General features: G+C 39.7%; 2 protein-coding genes across 3 annotated transcripts in view; one reads left to right on the forward strand and one right to left on the reverse strand.

Moving 5' to 3' along the window:
- Positions 1-1,360: 1,360 nt before the first annotated feature.
- On the reverse strand, positions 1,361-5,404 carry marveld3 (MARVEL domain containing 3). Its single transcript, XM_063013059.1, has 4 exons — positions 5,378-5,404; positions 3,054-3,253; positions 2,878-2,957; positions 1,361-1,971 (listed from the first exon to the last, which is right to left on the reverse strand). Exons 2-4 carry the CDS (start codon positions 3,227-3,229, stop codon positions 1,361-1,363), a joined length of 867 nt encoding a protein of 288 aa, XP_062869129.1. The 5' UTR covers positions 3,230-3,253; positions 5,378-5,404.
- A 7,753-nt stretch (positions 5,405-13,157) lies between these two features.
- usp10 (ubiquitin specific peptidase 10) overlaps positions 13,158-21,629 on the forward strand; it is a 45,376-nt gene continuing 36,904 nt past the window's right edge. For both annotated transcript variants that reach the window (XM_063012647.1, XM_063012648.1), the window contains exon 1: positions 13,158-13,393. In XM_063012647.1, coding sequence (XP_062868717.1) covers positions 13,373-13,393 — 21 coding nt within the window. In that variant the 5' untranslated portion in view covers positions 13,158-13,372. The remainder of the gene's footprint in view (positions 13,394-21,629) is intronic.

The following is a 21,629-nucleotide window of genomic DNA, read 5'->3' on the forward strand; positions in this document are numbered from 1 at the left end:
TTTTTTTTCTGCAGGTTTATTGTGTATCCAGTGCCACCATTGGTTAAGTGCAAAGCCCCAGTCTGCCTTGGACTTCAAAACTAACCTTTGGTTGAGCATGTGACTCAATTATTTGTTTATATTCACTAACTGATACACCCTGTTTAATACTGCCCATCATAGTGAGTGCCAGTTCATCAGAGGGCAACACAATTAAATCTTGGGCCAATTGTGAAGCAGCAAATGTATTTTTTGCATGTTTTTTGAGGGAGGTTGAAATAGATCACCTGTAGGAAACCTACACGGCCTCCCTCTGGGAAAACGGCAGAATCCACAGACAAGAATCCAAGGTCATCGGGATCTATGCTGCTGTGGAACTACTCTACAGATGTTACATGGCCCTGCCCTATTTGTGTGAGTAAGTACACAAATGGATGAATAAAATGTAAACTAGCATATTCTATTTTTGTTCCTGGGAACCTCATTCAGGTACATGGCACCAAAACCAATGACCGTAATATTGATTTTTCCAGAAGTACAGTGACCCATCTCTACAGTTCATTGAAAAAGTGTTCAGACCCCTTGACTTTTGCACATTTTTGTTGTGAATATGGTCTTCTGGAGGAGATGTCATCAAAAATGTTCCTGTATTTGGCTGCAATCTTTCATCCCTCCATTCTTACCAGTCTTTCTGTCTCTGCTTCTGAGCAGCACACCCAAAGCATGATGCTGCCACCACGTTTCACCATCGGGACTGTATTAGCCACGTGGTGTGTAGTGCAAGCTGACAAAAAGCTTCTACTCAACAGTAGCTTCGTCCTTGCGACTCTGCCTAAATGGTACGATTTCCCAATCCAACAGGTTCTTTTCCATCTCTGCACCATTAACCCAATTAAAAAGGTGAAATAGATCAACCTACACAGCCTTTAGTAAAACAGCAGTATCCACAGACAAGAATCCCAGGTCATCAGGATCTCTACAGATGTTACATGGCCCTGCCCTATTTGTGTAAGTAAATTAATGGATGAGTTGGTGGTGTCCTGTGATGTATGTCTTAAATTCTGACTAGACATTTACAATGTTCATATCAACAGAGCAAATGAGCGTTTTCCGACAACAGACCTTTTGCTGAATGGTCAGTGCACTGTACTTTTCAGTAGATATGTTTGTGCCTGGTGCAGGCGTGAGGATTTATTCATGATGGCTAAATAACATAACGTAACAATACTCCTTCTGTAGCATATGGTATATTTGTACATGTACACGTTTGTAAAAAAATGGGGGCAAATAAAATGTAAATGTAGGCAAAAACACCCCACCACACATAAGAATCAATCAGCATCAGTGACCACTTTTTGAAAGACTATTGAAGCAGCTATTTTTACAAGTTGTTATCCTCTGGCTCCCTCTGCTGTTTCATTTGCCTAACTGCTCTGAAAGCTCGCACAGCTAGCACTGCACTTGCCATAAAAACAATGAAACCTAAAACCCCAAAGAACCCTCCTGCAATGTCTGTCCCACTGAGTTTACACTCCATCCCCCTGTAGCCTTTGCTTTGGTACAGTGCATCTCTTTCCGTGCAGATCGGGTTGCTGTACGTCTCCTGCACTTTTATAAAGTAAAAGGCCACAGCCGGTATGTATCCCAGGCTTATTAGTCCATCTATCACGGCCTCGATCAGTAGCACAGGAGTCAAACGGAAAGGCACACGGAACACCCCCAGTGCTAGCATGGCTAAAGCATAAACCATGAGTGCCCCACCACATGCCATGCTGAAAATGTAAGGTGGCAGTTTCAGCTGGTAGAAAAGCCCGTCAAGCTCCTTTACCCTCACCAATTCCTGCCCGGCGAATGCCTGCGCCCCTCCGTAATAGTAGTAGTACAATCCACCCAGGCTGGCAAGGTCCTGATATTGCCCCTTGTTGCTGTAGGGTACTCCAGCGCAGATTACAATCAGCATGTTAATGAAAAATTCCATTCCCTGACACAGGCCTGGATAGTGTTACAAAAGTTCACGTCATTAAACAGAACGTGACATTCAGCTACTGTATGTTTAGTATAGTGTTTTTAAACATGCATATCTTATAGTATATTTTTAACTCCTGTATGTTTGTAGCAAAAATAATGTATGCTATTTTATGGTTCACAGGAACTGGAGAATATTGTTGGGAGAACGAAATAGAAAAAAATGGTAAATGTCAGTAGGCTTTATACTGATATTACCTGCATTACACTTTAACATCTGTACTTCAACTAACGGGTGGCACGGTGGCTAAGTGGGTAGCACTGTCGCCTCACAGCAAGAAGGTCCTGGGTTCGATCCCCAGGTGGGGCGGCCCGGGTCCTTTCTGTGTGGAGTTTGCATGTTCTCCCCGTGTCTGGATGGGTTTCCTCCGTGAGCTCCGGCTTCCTCCCACAGTCCAAAGACATACAAGTGAGGTGAATTGGAGATACTAAATTGTCCATGACTGTGTTTGATATAACCTTGTGTGAATTAATGAAGCTTGTGTAATGAGTAACTATCGTTCCTGTCATGAATGTAACCAAAGTGTAAAACATGAAGTTAAAATCCTAAAACAAACAAACTTGAACTAACAAATGCTCTTTTGACTAAATGTATTGAAATTCCCACAGACATAATTTAAAATCCAGTGAATATTCTTTGTGCCCATATAAATAGGGCTCATTTGATTACACCAAGGGCATATCAGATCTTTATGATGCAATACCCTGCTGGGTTTTGTATGTGTTCAGATCGCTGCACCACCTCATATTTAAAGTGTATTTTATTGTAACACAATAAAATGGTAGTTTTTATTTGCATTAATTATATTCTACAATAATAACTGTAAAGAAAAAGATTTATAACATGTCCTGACCCACATGCATTTTTCTTACCTCTGGCTGTGGGAATATATCTAAGGTTGTAAAGATCTTCCACTCTGAATGTTGATTCATATGTTGGTGTGGGTGTAAACCTAAAGAAATGAATAAATCAATTAATGTAGTTTGTTACGATGTAGTTTGGCTCTCAAAGAAGGCTGTTCATATCAAATAAATGGGTTTTCTCCTACGCTCTATTATGAGGTTCTCTAAAACTCCGTCCTCTGTTCTCCTCATACACTGTACTTCTCTCGTCCCTGTATTTCTCATTTTGTCCACTCCTTTTGTACTCTCTTGCTCTGTTCGAGTCTCTCGTCTCACAGTCAGGATGGTTTGGGTATCTCTGGTTATGGTGTCGCTCAGGCATTGCCACTAAGGATATAGCTGACTTCTGAGAAAAGAAACAAAAAGGAAGAAACACGGTTTTATCATGTATTCATAAAAGAGCTGTGGTTATGCCAGTGTTCATTTGCAAGAACAGCTCATAACCAAGTCAAAAAATATTTAATGCATGTGATACAGACATAACACAATAAGGATGTACATCAAATAACAAACCCACAGCATACAAGATCATTTATGATCTTCTAAACAAACACCACTTTTAAAAATTATTTGGTCTTTTGCTTTTTGGGGTGGGGGCAGAATTCCTACTCCTCGCACCCTACACACAGACTGGTTGCCCTTTTGCCCTCTGGCAGGCGCTTCAGGAGCCTCCGGACCAAGACCAGCAGACTGAGGAACAGCTTTTTCTCCAGAGCTGTCTCCATACTGAACTCTGTCCCCCGTTAACCCCCCACATCTCTCCTCCTGGCAAAGGTTGCACTATAATCCTTTTTTTGCTTAGTATAATATATCATTTGTTCATATCTTATTTGTTTATAATTTCCATCTATACTGTATACTGTACATCTGTTTACTATGTTTTATATACTGTATACATTCCTCTGCTATGTTCATAGCACCTTAATCTGTATCACCTTAATCTGCATAGCACCTTAATCTTAATCTGCACCTTAATCTGTATATCATGTCTTTAGCTATATATCTTGTTTATAGTACATTCAATAATATATTCACCTGTATATCTTGTTTATATCACTGCCCATATCCTGTATATAATGTATATCGTAGATACCATTTATCCTGCACTTGCTGCTTATTGCACTTCTGGTTAGATGCTAAACTGCATTTCGTTTTGTTGTATTTGTACATGTGTAATGACAATTAAGTTGAATGTAATCTAATCTAACCTAATCTAATCATGTTTTTATCTGTCAACACTTATTTTACTTGAACCAAATGAACAATGAGCCATGTCGTACATAATGAAATGGTTAGATTAATGCCACAATTATGTCTATACTTGGTAGTATCTTTTTGCTTATTTCTAAATAATTACTGAATTAATCTACTATCCTTCAGGTCGCCCCAGGAGGATGGGTGTCTTTCGGTTCTGGTTTTGCTCTAGGTTTCTTCCCTAAAATATTTCCTTTTACTATCAATTAGAGGGTAGCACGGTGGCTAAGTGGGAAGCATTTTTGCCTCACAGCAAGAAGGTCCTGGGTTCGATCCCCAGGTAAGGCGGTTCGGGTCCTTTCTGTGTGGAGTTTGCATGTTCTCCCCGTGTCTAAGTGGGTTTACTCCGGGTGCTCCGGTTTCCTCCCACAGTCCAAAGACATGCAAGTGAGGTAAATTGGAGACAAAATTGTCCATGACTGTGTTTGATGTAACCTTGTGAACTGATGAACCTTGTGTAATGAGTTACTACTGTTCCTGTCATGAGTGTAACCAAAGTGTAAAACATGACGTTAAAATCCTAATAAACAAACAAACAAACTATCAATTAGGCGTGCTCGTTAAGAGTTTTTGGAACCGATTTTCGATTGGACCTAGAGTTATGTAAGATACTTTGATATAATATTAATTGTTAAAAAGCTTGGCAAACAGCTGACTTCGGAGTTTCAATGTAACAATACGTATAACAGTGTAGTATTGTATTGAGCACACAGCGCATGCGCATTTCGTGTTATTGCACAAGCGATACTAAGTCTGTTTGATTCTGTTAAACCAGTTAACCCTAATCCTCCAAAAAAATACTTAAATAAATAAATAAATATATTTTTTTTAAAAGCTGGCTGGCTGGCTTGAGCTAGCTTTGTGGTATCGTTTTCTGTTTTGTTAGGTGTGTTAAAAATCACCAAACTGTGCAGGACTGTGGAGCCATGGGCTATTTAGTTATATACTGTAAATATATTTTATATTTCTACCAACCTACACACTTTAAACCTCCATGTCAGTAAAATGACACGTTGTTGACATTAACAACACATAATAATTGTATAATTGCACATAATAATATTAATGTTGAAGTTTCACCTTAGATTATATCTACATTTCCTGGATTTACAAACACCTGTTAGTGAATATATTACCGTTGTTAGATGTAATATCTGGTCAAAAAGAACAAAACTAAGTTACGTGTTAGTAGTTATAGAATATAATTGTTACCTACAGTAAATGTAGCTGCTGCTACTTCAGGTTTATTTTATCTGCAGTTTGTTCCAGGTTTCAGTTTATGCTAAAACATTAGCTCCTCCCGTTCACCTGTCCGCGCGCTCTCGCCCTGTTGGATACGTCATCAACAAATCAGCGTCACCGGAGATAACAGATCAAACAAACGAGTAACCTTCATCATCTCAACATGTGACTGATGGTTTGATGCTTCTTTATGGTGGGCAGTGGCGGCTCCTGCCAAATCTCTCAGGGGGGGCAATTGTTGCGATGATGGCCATGGTCAAGGTGACCCGTTCAATGTGTTTGTTTGTTTGTTTATTAGGATTTTAACGTCATGTTTTACACTTTGGTTACATTCATGACATGAAACGGTAGTTTATCTTCACACAAGGTTCATCAGTTCACAAGGTTGTATACTGAACACAGTCATGGACAATTTAGCATCTCCAATTCACCTCACTTGCATGTCTTTGGACTGTGGGAGGAAACCGGAGCACCCGGAGTAAACCCACTTAGACACGGGGAGAACATGCAAACTCCACACAGAAAGGACCCGGACCGCCCCCGACCTGGGGATCGAACCCAGGACCTTCTTGCTGTGAGGCGACAGTGCTACCCACTTAGCCACCATGCCGCCCCAGTCCATATGAACAATTTCTGTCAGAATTTAAGATTTCCTGTACTCCCAGAGAGTATGCTATTGTCTATGATGCTATACCAGTTGGAGCTCTCACTCTGCTACTGTATTATTCCTAATAAATGTGTGTTGCTTAATGATAAGACTACTAGATTGAAAAAGAACATGGCTTTTACCAAATAAATCTTTTTTTTTTTTTTATCACAAATAAGGTAAGGGAAGTGGCTCTAAGGATTCTACGTACATGTTACCCACTCAATGAAACTATTGCTAAATTTAATTTTTTTTTAAAGATATAAATATTGAATGTTCATTTTGTCACAAATATGAAGAATCCCTTATTCACTTATTTTGGGACTGCACATTTTGTTCAGTCCTTTGAAATGAATTTTATTTATAGCAAAATTAACCATAATTGTAAATTAAAAATTGATTTTTTTTTTCTATTTTTTTAAATTAATAGCAATATATTGTATTCAGACAGTATTAATGTTAACCTTTTTTTGATATTATCCAAATATCTCATTCATTGTTGTAAATTTATGAATAATAGACCACATTTCAACACTTTTAGGGTATCTTTTATCTTACATTTATATCTTACATGAAAATGTGAAAACAAAAAGTACCTTAACACTTAAAAACTTATCTCTCCCTTAATGTTTATAAAAATCATTCAATTGTACTATTTATAAATTTCTGCCTTAGCTATTTTTAGTTTTAGTTTTATTTTATTTATATTACTTTTATTACCTCAAGCAATTTTTAAGTTAATTATTATCTAATTCAATAATAACAAAAACTCCTCAGTCCATGTTTTTGGCAAATATGAGATAAGCTTTTGTGTTTTTTTTAACCAGCAGTGGTTTGCACATGGCAACTCTTCTATTGATGCCATTTTTGACTATTGTCTTTTGTATTGTAAAAATGTTTACATTAATCTAAACTGAGGCAAGTTAAACCTGCCAGTTTTTAGATGTTTGCCTGGGTTCTTTTACAACTTCCTGCATGAGGTTTTTGGTAGGCTGGCCACTCCTGGGAAGGTTTGCCACTCTTCCAAGTTTTATCTATTTGTGGATAATGGCTCTCGCTGTAGTTTGCTGGAGTCTCAAAGTCTGTGGTTTGCTGGAATCCCAGAGCAATTGCTTTTTAACCCTTTTCAGACTGTAGATCTAAGTGACTTTGTTTGCATCTATGTACTTGAGAATGTAATATAATGTGCTGCTTTTTGAGACCTTCTAGCCTGCCAGACATATTCTGTTTAAGTGATGTTTAAATTCATTAGGTCTGGTAGCAATCATTCCTAGGTGTGGCTAGTAAAATAAATCCTGGTTGAGTAGGTAAGAGGGTTTTTACTTTTTTTTTTACTTAATTCACAGGCCAGGTAGGACTGAACAGCATTTTTCTTCAATAAATAGAATTATATATTTTAAAAAAAGCCTTTGATGATGATGTACATGATTCATTTTATTTTTACCTTACTGCTTTATGTTCGTCAAGGTTGTGGTGGGTCTGGTTATTTGGAAAAACAGAATACACTTCATTACAGATCACTACATACTCAGCTTAGCTTTTAGCTTCTGTCTTTTAGGAGATATCAAGAAGCTGATTAAGAGATCAAGACAACAGGTTATATCACCCTGGTCCAGACAGAATGAAATACTGGATCTTCCAAAGGCGTGAGGCTATTTGCCACAATCAACACGTGTGCTAAGTGCAGATAATAGTAAACACATCCCAGTCCACCCAAGATGATTGGTCTCCACCTTCCTTGGTTGCCCTCTTTTAACCAGCATTTTACTCAGTTTTTTTTGTTCCTACTAAATTGGTAATTTGTTAAGTTTAAGAGAGACTTGGTTTGAGGATTTAATGTGCTTCTGTGTCACAGCATTTAAGGCAGCTGTTAGGGGCATATACAGAATGCTGGTTATTACAGCAAGCATATGAAAGTCCAATGCGATTTTATGATGGTCCATATAGACATTTGAGTTCTATACATGTATCTATAGCACAAAAAATAAATGTCTTACATTAAGAAAATGTATTTGAACTTCTAGTGACCATCTCTGATCTGAAGCACAAAGGTGTACGTTAAAGTATAATATTGCCTTCATGTTATTTTTTCTTTGCCTAAGAATGTTACATTTTATGTTTTCTAGTTTGTGACACACAAACCCATATTGTAAATACATTTAATAGCAAATAGGCTTAATAATATTTGCAAATAATTTTATAAAATCACTGACAACTGAACAAGGGAATAACACTGATTATCTCTTCATCACGGCACCTGTTAGTGGGGGGGATAAATTAGGCAGCAATTGAACATTTTATGATGGTCCATATAGACATTTGAGTTCTATACATGTATCTATAGCACAAAAAATAAATGTCTTACATTAAGAAAATGTATTTGAACTTCTAGTGACCATCTCTGATCTGAAGCACAAAGGTGTACGTTAAAGTATAATATTGCCTTCATGTTATTTTTTCTTTGCCTAAGAATGTTACATTTTATGTTTTCTAGTTTGTGACACACAAACCCATATTGTAAATACATTTAATAGCAAATAGGCTTAATAATATTTGCAAATAATTTTATAAAATCACTGACAACTGAACAAGGGAATAACACTGATTATCTCTTCATCACGGCACCTGTTAGTGGGGGGGATAAATTAGGCAGCAATTGAACATTTTATCCTTATCCTTGATGAGTTGATGTGTTAGAAGCAGGAAATGGGCAAGCATATGAATTTCAGTGAGTTTGACAAGGGCCAAATTGTGATGGCTAGACGTCTGGGTCAGAGCATCTCCAAAACTGCAGCTCTTGTGGGGTGTTCCTGGTCTGCAGTGGTCAGTATCTATCGAAAGTGGTCCAAGGAAGGAACAGTGGTAAACCGGCGACAGGGTCATGATGCATGTGTGCCAAGGCTCACTGATGCATGTGTGGTCCGATCCAAAGGTTGATCTACTGTAGCTCAGATTGCTGAAGAAGTTAACGCTGGTTCTGATAGAAAGGTGTCAGAATACACAGTGCATCACAGTTTGTTGCATATGGGGCAGCAAAAGGGGGACCAACACAATATTAGGAAGGTGGTCATAATGTTATGCCTCATCTGTGTATTTCTCTTTTACCACCCTTGTGTGAAAACTGAGTGGATTACAGTTACAACAACTGCCCTTTGTTGTTTAGTTTCAAACCCACTTTCTCTTATCAAAAACTACATTTTTTGTTTTATACTATGCAATTTTTATGAGAACAGAGATAAACTAAAGGCTGAATTTTATGATAAGGACATGTACAGTATATTACTGTCAAAATCTTCAATCAATCACAGAGGAGGTTAGGAAAGGTCGTGGGGCTTCCACAGTGATCTAAACATGAGAACTTACACACATTCTTATATAAACTTTCTCTTCAATTAAACATTCATGTTATTTTCAGGTATTACTCTTAACTTTAAAAGCTTGTGCATGTTGTTTTTGGTTAACTGTGTAATAATTCGGGTCTGATCTTTCTTTTAAAGACCACAAACTGCTGAAATATTTAGTGTAATTTTTCATACCATAGGAATAGGGCTACTTTAATAAATTTAGAAACACAATTTAATCACTTTTAAATATAAATAGGGGACAAATTACTTTCTGAAAATGACAGGTTTGAGAATTCTCAACTGGAAGTTCAATTAGACACACAAGACTTCACAATGCCACATGATTTTACTATGTGCTCTTGAAATAATTAGAAGAAAGGTAGCTGAGAAGCCAGTAGTTATTTGAAAAGTTGCATAATAACCTAAAAGTAGTGGAAACAACTGTTACACATTGCACTGAAATGACTTCTACTGCTACACACTATTGCACGACTCATAGATCGGAAATAGATCTAAAATTTGCACACAATCAGATCAGATAAAGCAAATATAGAGCTCATTGTGAACATTTCAGCTTATCAGCATATCATTGATGAAAGAAGGGTTGCAAACATGAACCTAAGACTAACAAAGTAAATAGAGGTAAAGGAATCATGATACATGACTGCTTCTCGTGGTACTGCGACATTACACTTCAAATTAAACATAAATGGAGTGATATACCAAAACGTATTGAAGAAGAATGCAATATTATGGGCAAGGAAACTAAATATGAACATTTAAATAAGACAACAACCCTAACCTTCCATCATAGTAACCCTTGAACCTTGAGGATTTTTTTTTTTAATTTTCTTTTTTCCCCCAATTTTTCTCTCCTAATCTAGTCGTGTCCAATTACCCTGATTTACATTTTACATTGCGTCCTCTATACTGATTCGACCCTTCACCGCTGACTGAGGACGCCTCTCAACTGACATACGCCCCCTCCAAGCACGTACAGTCAGTACAGACTGCATTTTTCACCTGCACGAGTCGAGTTCATACACTGACAAGCACTGTGTATGGAGGGCCACACCCCCATCAGCATTATTCCCTGTGCACGCGCCATCAGTCAGCCAGCAGGGGCCGCAGTTGCACCAGTTATGAGGACCTATGATTCGACTTTTTTACCCCTATGAACAACAGCCAATCATTGTTCATGCCACCCAGCTCAGTCGGAAAGGCAGAGCTGAGATTCGATACGATGTATTCGAAACCCCAACTCTGGTGTGCTAGCATACTTTTTTACTGCTGCGCCACCTGAGCGGCACCTTAAGGAGTTTTACCATATACAAATTTTATCATAGACATCAATTTGGTCCAATTTCCATTCCTGAAAAATTGCTATAGGGCGGCTCAGTGGGTAGCATTGTCGCCTCACAGCAAGAAGGTTCTGGGGTCGATTCTCAGGTAGAGCGATCTGGGTCCTTTAAGTGTGGGGTTTGCATGTTCTCCCCACAGTTCAAAGACATGCAGTCAGATTAACTGAAGATACAATAATGCCCTGAGTATGTGTGTGTTTGTGTAAGTGTATGTGAGAGAGTTTGCCCTGTGATGGACTAGTGACCTGTCCAGGGTGTTTCCTACCATTCGCCCAGTCAATTGCACACACCGAGGCCCTGACCAGGATAAAGCGGTGGTAAAATAGGGTTGCCAACCGTCCCTTAAAATACGGAATCGTTCCTTATTTGGAAACTAAACGTCGCGTTTCGTATTGAACTGATACGGGACGAGCTTTGTTCCGTATTTTTATCAATGGGAGAGAAATGCTGCAGATTGGACTGAGACAGGGCGATATGTATGAAACAGAAGGAAACTGTCGCTACCGTGGTAATTAGAAAGCGTTTGGTTATTATTTTAAGTAGTATTCACTTTTAGTCTTAGTAACGGCGTGTGTGCGCAGGCATATCAGCATAACAACCTATTTAATACACCGTTGTTTGAGTAGCGCAGTGGGCAGAGCGCATCGCGCATATTTTTCCGGCTTAGGGCTAAACTAAAGTAACACAAGCAGGGCCGGCGCTATGGCGGCGCTGGGGTGGGCATTGCCCCCCCAGATTTTCCCACTGCCCCCCTAAGCAACGCAGTCCAGAACCGGGGCTGCATGTCAGTGTGAGGGCGGCACGGTGGCTAAAGTGGGTAGCGCTGTTGCCTCACAGCAAGAAGGTCCTGGGTTCGATCCCCAGGTGGGGCGTGTTCGCATGTTCTCCCCGTGTCCGCATGGGTTTCCTCCAGGTGCTCCGGTTTCCTCCAACAGTCCAAAGACATGCAAGTGAGGGTAATTGGAGACACTAAATTGTCCATGACTGCGTTTGATATAACCTTGTGAACTGATGAACCTTGTGTAATGAGTAACTACCGTTCCTGTCATGAATGTAACCACAGTGTGTAAACATGACATTAAAATCCCATTAAACAAACAAACATGTCAGTGTGAAGATGGATTATGTAAAAATGTTGTTTGCACTATTGAGAAAAAATGTTACCTATGCATACCTGTCAAGTTTTGGATTTAAAAATAAGGGAAATTTTCCACCGCGCCCTTTGAGCCGTCCCACCAGCCCAGCCGAGGTTCAGTATCCCTTACATTTTAAGACAGGTTTACAAGAAATCTAAAATAACCACCTGTGAACCACTTACAAAGTACAATTAGATGATCAGAATCTGATAGGCCTACCTTTGTTGACACTGAAATGCTGTGGACATTCCTACATATGTAATTCTTATAATACAGCCTAAATGAAAACACAAAAGGGAATTGAAGCACATTTATTTATTTTACATATATTCAGCATATATACACATTGCTTGTCTTAAAGTGAAACACGTTTTATTTTCTTCTCCTCTTTAGAAAGGTAAATTCGATGTCCCATTTCTCTAGATATTTACATGCAGTCTTTACTTTTTTGGCAGGAATGCCCTCTCTCTCTCCTTGCATCCATCCATCTCTCCCTGTTCCAGGTTTGTTCCCACTGTCCGCACTAACCTCGCGAGAACTGTCACTTGCAGCAGCCTGGGTGGCAGTTCTCGCGAGGTTAGTGACATTTCAGTTTGGAGAGGCACAGGAATGTTTTTTAAAATTATAATATAATACGGGAAATTTACGGGAAAATACTAATACGGGAGGACGGCGGGAAAGAGGGGTAAAATACGGTAGAGACTTGACAGGTATGCCTATGACGGTGTAAGACCCGTTATATTTTTTATAGGTGCAACCCTAACCACCTACCCCCCCCCAGCTCCCGCTCATATAAACACCTGCCATCCCACCCCCCACCCTATGCCCTCCGCCAACCCGCCAGCCCAGGGTGTTCCTCATTTCCAGTTCTGAAAGTTGGCAACCCTATGGTAAAACAATGAAAGAATTAATGGATGAAAATTGCTAAGTTGACAGGGCCATTCAGGCCCACTCAAAAGCACCAAATGTGTTGTCCAGCCATGAACTTGCCCTTCTAAGTGCCTATCCTTGGCTTAATTACAGTGTTTTACAGTGATTTCACAGTAATTTCACAGTAATTACAGTGACCCTAACCAAAAAAGCGGTTAGTAAACTAAAAAAAAAAAAAGCTTTATAAACAGCCGGTTAAAAAGTGCTGACTGTGCCTTTAAACTCTCTGAACGCGTTCAGGCAGCGCGCGCGCGCTCCCGCCCTCTTGTCCTCCTCCCGCCCGTACGGAAAGACGCGCGCGCACACACACACTCCCCACTCCGTAGAGCGCCCGAGACAAAGATGGCGACCACGGCGGGGGAAGCAGCGTGATCTGCTGGAGCAGTAGCAACACGAACTCGAGTAGCACTCCGAGACCAGCGATTAGAAATCATGGCGAGTATGGCACAGTAAGCGAGAGTCTGCGAGAGCACTCAGGTGGCACACAAAAGCGCTTTGCTCTTACAAAGAGAGACAGAAGTGGTGTCGGTGAGAGGGATCAGAACCGGGAGCATGGCTGCGCACACCAACCAGGTAACTTAACTACTTACTACATTCACTCCGGCTTACAGCGGATCCTTCCGCGCGTTCTTGTTCTATTATGAGGGTTTAGAACCGAACCCGGTTGTATATGTCGGTTTTGTTTGTGTCAATACATTTGCACTTGCACTTTTTCATATCCAGTCAATTTCCCCCCCATTGAAACAGTGCAGCATGGTGCAGGCCCTCAGCCTGCTTCATCATGTGCACTACTTTAAGCGTGCTGTAAAGAGCGACCTCTTATCCACCCTGACTTTCACACGACAGGTTTATAGTCGCTCTGAAGTCTGTACCGAGTTCTAATCGTCGGACTGACAGTTTTAAAATCACTCCGCGGTTTGAGGTGAGGGCGTGTGTGCTGCAGCAGGCCTGCCCTGCTCACACTCGCGTGCACATTATTAACGGACGCTAGCCTAGCTGCTAACAGAGCTAGTTCACGTTTCTCAGCACTTTTTGTTGTTGTCGTTTGTTGTCGAATTTTCAACCCACGACGCGCTGTGCTGTCGAAGTCGAGGGGAATGAACTCCAGCTCACTATGCAATACTATTCTCCCCTGAAACTGTTTTTCGGAATGTAAACGCTTCGTTTCGGGGTGAGCAGGTGCTATTTAGCTAGCTAATGACTTGACAGTATGGTGGGCCTGTTGATTGTGGGCGGTCTCATTTGCTACTCATTCAAAATGATTCATTGACGTTTGCGGCTCGTGGAAACTTTGTGGTGATGGCACAATCCGTATTAACCAGCTTTAATGTCGAGCTTGTTTTACAGCCGAAGTCGTAATTTACCCATCTCAAACGTGCATGTGGATCATGCCTGTATTGGGACTTCAGTGATTTCTCCAACTGTTTCTCTCTGACTGATTTCAACATGTGTCTGAAGTGCACTTGGTCCTAATGTTCAAACAGCAACTCAAGATGATACATTTGGTGATTGATAAAAGTTCCACGACTCTGGTGAGACTTTTCATTGATTAAATAAATAGATAAGTTTAGAGTTTAGAATTTGTACAGATGGCAAATAATAATAAGAAAAAGAAGATATCCTTTATTTGTCATATATACATATACAGTAGTACAGTACAATACAATTCTTTCTTCGCATATCACTAAATGTTTGGAAGCCGGGGTCAGAGCGCAGGGTCAGCCAACGTACGGCGCCCCTGGAGCAGACAGGGTTAAGGGCCTTGCTCAGGGACCCAACAGAGCCTGGATTTGAACCGCCAATCTTCCAGTTGATGGCCCAAAGCTCTACCCACTAGACTACCACTGTCCCCCAGATCTGCTCTAATTTAGAAGACACTGTTTATTGACAAGTGATTTTACAACACAATGGACCTAAAGACTGTCTAGCAAATAGAAAGCTTCTGCAAAATTTTAACTTTATACCTTAAAGCTTAAATGGGGCTTATTGCTGCCCACAGATAAAGCATGGGTGTCTTTTCAAAGCAAGGCTCATGCTTTATGACCATGCTTTTCTGTCATTTGTACTTATATTTAGTGCCATCATATATACATGGGGCGGCACGATGGCTAAGTGGGTAGCACTGTCTCTGTCTCACAGCAAGAAGGTCCTGGGTTCGATCCCCAGGTGGGGCGGTTTGGGTCCTTTCTGTGTGGAGTTTGCATGTTCTCCCCGTGCCTGCGTGGGTTTACTCCGAGTGCTCCGGTTTCCTCCCACAGTCCAAAGACATGCAATTGGAGACACTAAATTGTCCAAGACTGTGTTCGATATAACCTTGTGAACTGATGAACCTTGTGTATTGAGTAACTACCGTTCCTGTCATGAATGTAACCAAAGTGTAAAACATGACGTTAAAAAATCCTAATAAACAAACAACACAATGGTCCTAAAGACTGCCTAGCAAATGGAAAGCTCCTGCAAAATTTAAACTTGATACCTTAAAGCTTAAATGCGGCTTATTGCTGCCCACAGATAAAGCATGGGTGTATTTCCAAAGCAAGGCTCATGCTTCTGTCATTTGTACTTATATTTAGTGCCATCAAGTATTTCTATACATATATATAACAAACATTTTACTTAGGGTTACATTCCATAAAAAATAAGTCAGCTTATTTTACTGCAATAGGACTACTGTTCTATAAGCTTTACCATTTAGGTTTTGATCACCATAAATTCTGCAAATATTCTAATCCCAAGTTTCTGTTTCTTATTCGTAATTGCACCAGTCATGGGAGAGAGACCCCATCCGGCTTAGTCCCGCCCGTATCTGAACAACAGGCCAATCGTTGTTCATGTGGCCACTCAGCCTTAGCCGGTAGACCGAGCTGAGATTCGATACGATGTATTCGAGATCCAGCTCTGGTTCCAGCATGTGTTTTTGCCACCTGAGTGGCCCCAAGTTTCTGTTTCTGACTTGATAATAATGCATGTTCCTTACTGTTAGCATCTTATTACGGTGGGTAGCACTGTTGCGTCAGAGCAAGAAGGTCCTGGGTTCGATCCCCAGGTGGGGCGGTCCAGGTCCTTTCTGTATGGAGTTTGCATGTTCTTTCCGTGTCTGTGTGGGTTTTCTACGGGAGCTCCGGTTTCCTTCCACAGTACAAAGACATGCACGTGAGGTAAATTCGAGATACAAAATTGTCCATGACTGTGTTTGACAATGAAACTTGTGAACTGATGAATCTGTCATTTCTGTCATGAATGTAACCAAAGTGTGTAAAACATGACGGTAAAGTCCTAATAAAATTTTTTATTTTTTTTGCAGGCTATACAACTTTTTAAGTCTTGATGTTTTAAGATGGTTTGCGTGATCTTTTGAATGTGCAAGAACACGCTTGCTTACAGTTTGCTAATTGGCAGCTGAGGTCATTTTCACACATTCAGTTTCTTTGATCAGCACCCAAGATCGATTCTAGGCTTGTTTAAGGGAAAGGCGTCAGCATTGCAGGATTGTGTTCACACAAACGCAGTCTATCCAAACCTGGTTAGATTGCGCAACTTTTTGAAGCTGTATGTAATGTGTGAAATGAATGACAAAAGTAAACTTTTTTTTATTGTCACTAATTTTATCCAAGCAGTGCATATTTACTTAGTGCTTCTTTACTTTGCCTGCTGCTTATTAACCATTTGTGTGATCACTTAGAGCAACATGCTTATATACACAAATAATTGTAGTTAAAGTTGTGATCACTTGCTTCGCTTCTTTTTAGTTTTGGATTGGATTTAATCAAAATATTCTGTTTTATCAGAGACTGGATATACAAGATTTTGATTTCTGTAATTTATCTCCTAATCAAAGTGTCCTGTTCCTGGGCCGCTCGGGTGGCGCAGCAGTAAAAACACACGCTGGAACCATCGTATCGAGTCTCGGCTCTGCCTGCCGGCTAAGGCTGAGCGGCCACGTGGACAACGATTGGCTGCTGGTTGCCTGCACAGAGATGAGAAAAGAGTGCTCTCGGGGTGTGTCTCTCCATACACAACGATGAGTTGCACTGCACTCGTCAAAGTGCACGTGATAAGATGCACACGGCACGCTGCCCACGTGTCGTAGGGGGTGTGGGTTAGCTTCGTTCTCCTCAATCAGAGCAGGGATCGGCATTGGTGGAGAGGAAGCATGACGCAATCGGGCAATTGGACGCGCTAAAAGGGAGAAAAAGGGGAAAAAATAAAAACAGGTGGTCATGTGACATGTCTGACCAATCGCATTACTTGAAAGTTCAACCCTGTGAGCAGATCATTAAAACACAGTTAATAAAATCTCTAAAGAAGTGAGCCACAGACATGTTTTCAGGAAGATGAGATACCTGGGTCTGCATCTGGGTGGATTTCCTAAATCTGATTGACTGCAGCATTCAGTGTATTAAACAAGCTCTTTTAAGGGGGGTTTCCAAGGGAAAATTTTCAAGATTTTATTTGTATGACATTACAATAACCCTTTTATGTGAACAGCACAAACTGATGTGCAGCAAACCTAAACTTATTCCTTTTCTTGTGAAACGGAATGTGACCTTGCAACTAGAATATCTGGGCAACGTCTCCTCAAACGGTATCACAGACATCCAGTTTTCTATTGTACTGAACAGTGTGTTGGATGGTTGAAACTGATAACAAGGACTTGCAGCATTTGCCTAAGGCTTACTGTTACTTACCAGACTAGTATTTTACCTTGTGGTTTGCATAATTGTGCTTGTGAAATGATGCATCTCTGGCTACCAGCTCCTATGTTAACGCTCAGGGCTTTTTTTCCCCCATGTATGTTAACCTACCCTGCTCAGTGAGGTATGACAAACAAATACTTAGAACTGAGACGCTATGTTCAGGGTGCCTGCATGTCCTCATAAGGGTTTGGAATTGTATTTTATAAATTTAAAGCCTTACGTACTTCAATATTCAAACAGTACTTAAATATTACAAGTTTACATACCCCAGTTAAAATGCCAGGTTTTTGTGATGTGAAAACAATCAGACCAAGATAAATAAATTCAGATTTATTTCCACCCCTAATGTGACCTATAGTTTGTGTAATTCAATAAAAAAAGAAACTGATATTTTAGAATGGGAAAGAAAACCCACTTCTAATTAGGGATGTTGCTGTGTTCAGAATGAACCAATCACATTTAAACTTACGTTAAATAGTGGTCAATGCAAATCTGTCATCAAGTAAAGTGACTTTTTAAACCCATATAACATTCAGCTGTTCTAGTAAGATTTTCCTGACATTTACTTAGTCGCATCTTACATACAGCAAGAGCCATAGTTTGCAAAAAGCTTACAAATAATCAAACAGATCTCATTGTTAAAATACACCGATCAGCCATAACATTAAAACCACCTCCTTGTTTCTACACTCACTGTCCATTTTATCAGCTCCACTTACCATATAGAAGCACTTTGTAGTTCTACAATTACTGACTGTAGTCCATCTGTTTCTCTGCATGCTTTGTTGGCCCCCTTTCATGCTGTTCCTCAATGGTCAGGACTCTCCCAGGACCACTACAGACTAGGTATTATTTGGGTGGTGGGTCATTCTCAGCACTGCGGTGACACTGACATGGTGGTGGTGTGTTAGTGTGTGTTGTGGTGGTATGAGTGGATAAGACAGCAATGCTGCTGGAGTTTTTAAACACCTCACGGTCACTGCTGGACTGAATAGTCCACCAACCAAAAATATATCCAGCCAACAGCGCCCTGTGGGCAGCATCTTGTGACCACTGATGAAGGTCTAGAAGATGACCAACTCAAACTAGATAAGCGATCGCCTCCGAGTTTACATCTACAAGGTGGACCAACTAGGTAGGAGTGTCTAATAGGGTAGACGGTGAGTGGACACGGTATTTAAAAACTCCAGCAGCGCTGCTGTGTCCGATCCACTCAAACCAGCACAACACACAAGAGTAAGATGCATCGCTTGTGTTGACTGGGTCACGTAAAAAATCATGGACAAAATGTGGGTCACTTGAAATCAAGTTTGGAAAACCCTGCTCTACGTCATACAAACAATTTCTCTGATTGGCGGCACTTTGAAAGGGTCAGCGGCAAACTGGGTCAAAGTTCAGTCTGATTGAACTTTGAGCTTAGCGACAAGCTGTAAAACCTGAGCAGTAAATCTGCACAGTGCATGATGATCAAGGTATAGCAACAGCAATGTGTGGCACCATCGCATTTTATTAAAAAAAATTGGCATGCTTTTTCACCTATCATGTGAATGCAGCCTAAGAGTAAAGCTACATTTTTGCGCGTCATTCCTTAGAACTTTGATAGAAATTCAGTAAAATGGTCCAACTTAAAGGCACTGGGGGGTGGGGGGGGGGGCTCTCCTTTCTATTCTGGAATAAATTCAAGGGGTGCTGATTGGATAAAACCAATTTTTGTTGGTGGCCTCCAGTAGCATGTTCTACCAGTATTCATATTAATTTTCATCATAGTATGTTTTATTAAATGTCTGTGGTTGATTTTACTGTCATAAGTACATTGAATATGTGCAACAGGTGGAAATTATATGATGTTTACTATTATTATAATATTTAAGTATTATACAATTACCAGTCTCCCAGTCACCACTGATCAAGTGCACGGTTATACCATTGTACTGAAATATGACTCCACTGATTGTTCAACTTGATGACAGGTCTAAACTGAAGTATTTTCACCCTGTTATTAACATCGCTTAAACGGTTGCTTTTTTGCAACAACCGTGCCCCGACAAACTGTACAGTGTATATAGTGTTTTAATCTGCTTCTGAACAAAAAACCTTCTAAACTGCAGACACGGCTCACAACATACAGCTGTTGTATTAACTGTGCTACGGTGTGGCAGTATATGAAAAATAAATACTGTACAAGGAATCAAAGCCGGTATACCGAATGTTCTGTCATACCACCCAGCTCACACTATCAAAATGAGTGTATGTATGTATCAGTGGTGTATAGTAACGAAGTAATAATACTTCGTTACCGTACTTAAGTAGTTTTTTGAAGTACTTGTACTTTACTGGAGTATAAAAATTTTCGGCAACTTTCACTTTTACTCCACTACATTTTCTACAGAAATTGTTTACTTCTACTCCGATACATTCGCTGTATGTAAATTCGTTACTCGTTACTACAGAATGAAAGGTAAATGATGTGAGATGTGTGACGGACTGCACGCTGGTTTGGTGAATCTGCTCTTGTAAGTTAGTCGGTGGTTAAACACATTAATGCGCATGTGCAAACGTTCTCTAAAAGCTATCAGAGTTTTCTGAAAGTGCGTCGTTCACCCAAAGACCCGCAAATATGGACATTTCAGAAGCTCCCCGTCCTACACACTGATGTAAGTTAACAATGATTAACAAAGTAAAGCTGCAGCATCAGCGTTTTTTTAATATTATTAGCATTAACATTGTTCAGATATCTACCTACCATTTTTACCGATTACATTTGAACCACAGATACAACGTTTCATAAATCATTATATTTGTTTGGAATTCATTGACTGCAAAACTCATGAAGACACGTCCATTATTTATAAAAACTCACCTACAGACAAATATTTCCTCAGATAACTTCTGTATTAGACCAGAGGAGAGATTCATGGTGGTGAGGAACATGCAGCACAGCACGTCTTTAACCCTTTAATGATCTCAACAAAAACTCAACTTATACAACTTATTATTAATGATTTTTCAGCTGTTAGCTTCAAGTTAGAAATGGTGTTTTCTTAAAGTAAGAATACCAATATTTTTTTAGTTTAACACATGCCATTAAGTGAGTAGATACAGCCCAAAAAAGAATATTTAAATACAGCTTATTTTACTCAAATATTTTGATTTAAATTAATGGTTGAACAGATCATTAAAGGGATAAAAGTGCCACACGTCTTGTTAAACTCTCTTGAGTTTTGCTTTAGATTAATTATGCCAAAATTATTTTTTTGTTATTGAAATATACTACCCAAATAAAAAAATGGGACAGTATAAAAATAGATGCAATGTTTCTTACATTTACATCGACTCACATTCTAAAAACGTTGGAACAGGAACATTTAGGGCTAGTAATAAGTAAAAAAAAAAAAAAAACTAAATAATGTCATGATTTCAAACAGGTGATGCGAACAGTTGATTATGATCATGAATTGGCACAAATCGTGTTCAGATGGAAGGAAGAAAACGGGTTAATTGTTAAGGTGGTTTACAGGCTTAAAAGAACAATCTTTATATTTAAATGACCGCTTTCATTTATACTAAAAGCATTTACTTTTACTTCTACTTTTAATACTTAAGTACATTTAATATCAAATTACTTTTGATACTTAAGTACATTAAACATCAGATACTTTTAGACTTTTACTCAAGTAATATTCTAAAAGGTGACTTCTATCAAAGTAAATTTCTGGCAAGATACTTGTACTTTTACTCAAGTATGGCCTTCCGGTACTTTATACACCACTGGTATGTATGTATTTTTGTATGTTGTCTTCAGAGAGCTGCAGACTAGCACATGCCTCATTCAGTCGCGGGCTGCTTACTTTTACTGGCCGGCAGATAGCTATGCTGCAGTACCTAAAATAAATTTCTGTAGCAAATCACTTCAACGTACCTACGTAACTGAATGACATTTCTAAATGAGTGCAAATGCCTGTATAGAGTAAACTTTGCCCCCAGGTCTTTCACTAAAGTGTCCTCACCTCAGCATGTAGAAATAATACAGATGGCCAATTTATATTAATCCCCTCTTTAAGCCAGCACTAAGGGAAGCTTAGTGTGGTACGTGTGGCACGCCTGCAGAAAGA

Source organism: Trichomycterus rosablanca, chromosome 17 (assembly GCF_030014385.1).
Source record: "Trichomycterus rosablanca isolate fTriRos1 chromosome 17, fTriRos1.hap1, whole genome shotgun sequence".
NCBI lineage: Eukaryota > Metazoa > Chordata > Actinopteri > Siluriformes > Trichomycteridae > Trichomycterus > Trichomycterus rosablanca.

Excerpts from the sequence above, each read along its gene's own strand:
- marveld3 (XM_063013059.1), bottom strand. The coding sequence starts at position 3,229 with ATGCCTGAGCGACACCATAACCAGAGATACCCAAACCATCCTGACTGT. Across the intron at positions 2,958-3,053 it reads AGAGAACCTCATAATAGAGC|GTTTACACCCACACCAACAT; the intron begins GTAGGAGAAAAC and ends TCATTTCTTTAG. Across the intron at positions 1,972-2,877 it reads ATATATTCCCACAGCCAGAG|GCCTGTGTCAGGGAATGGAA; the intron begins GTAAGAAAAATG and ends AACACTATCCAG.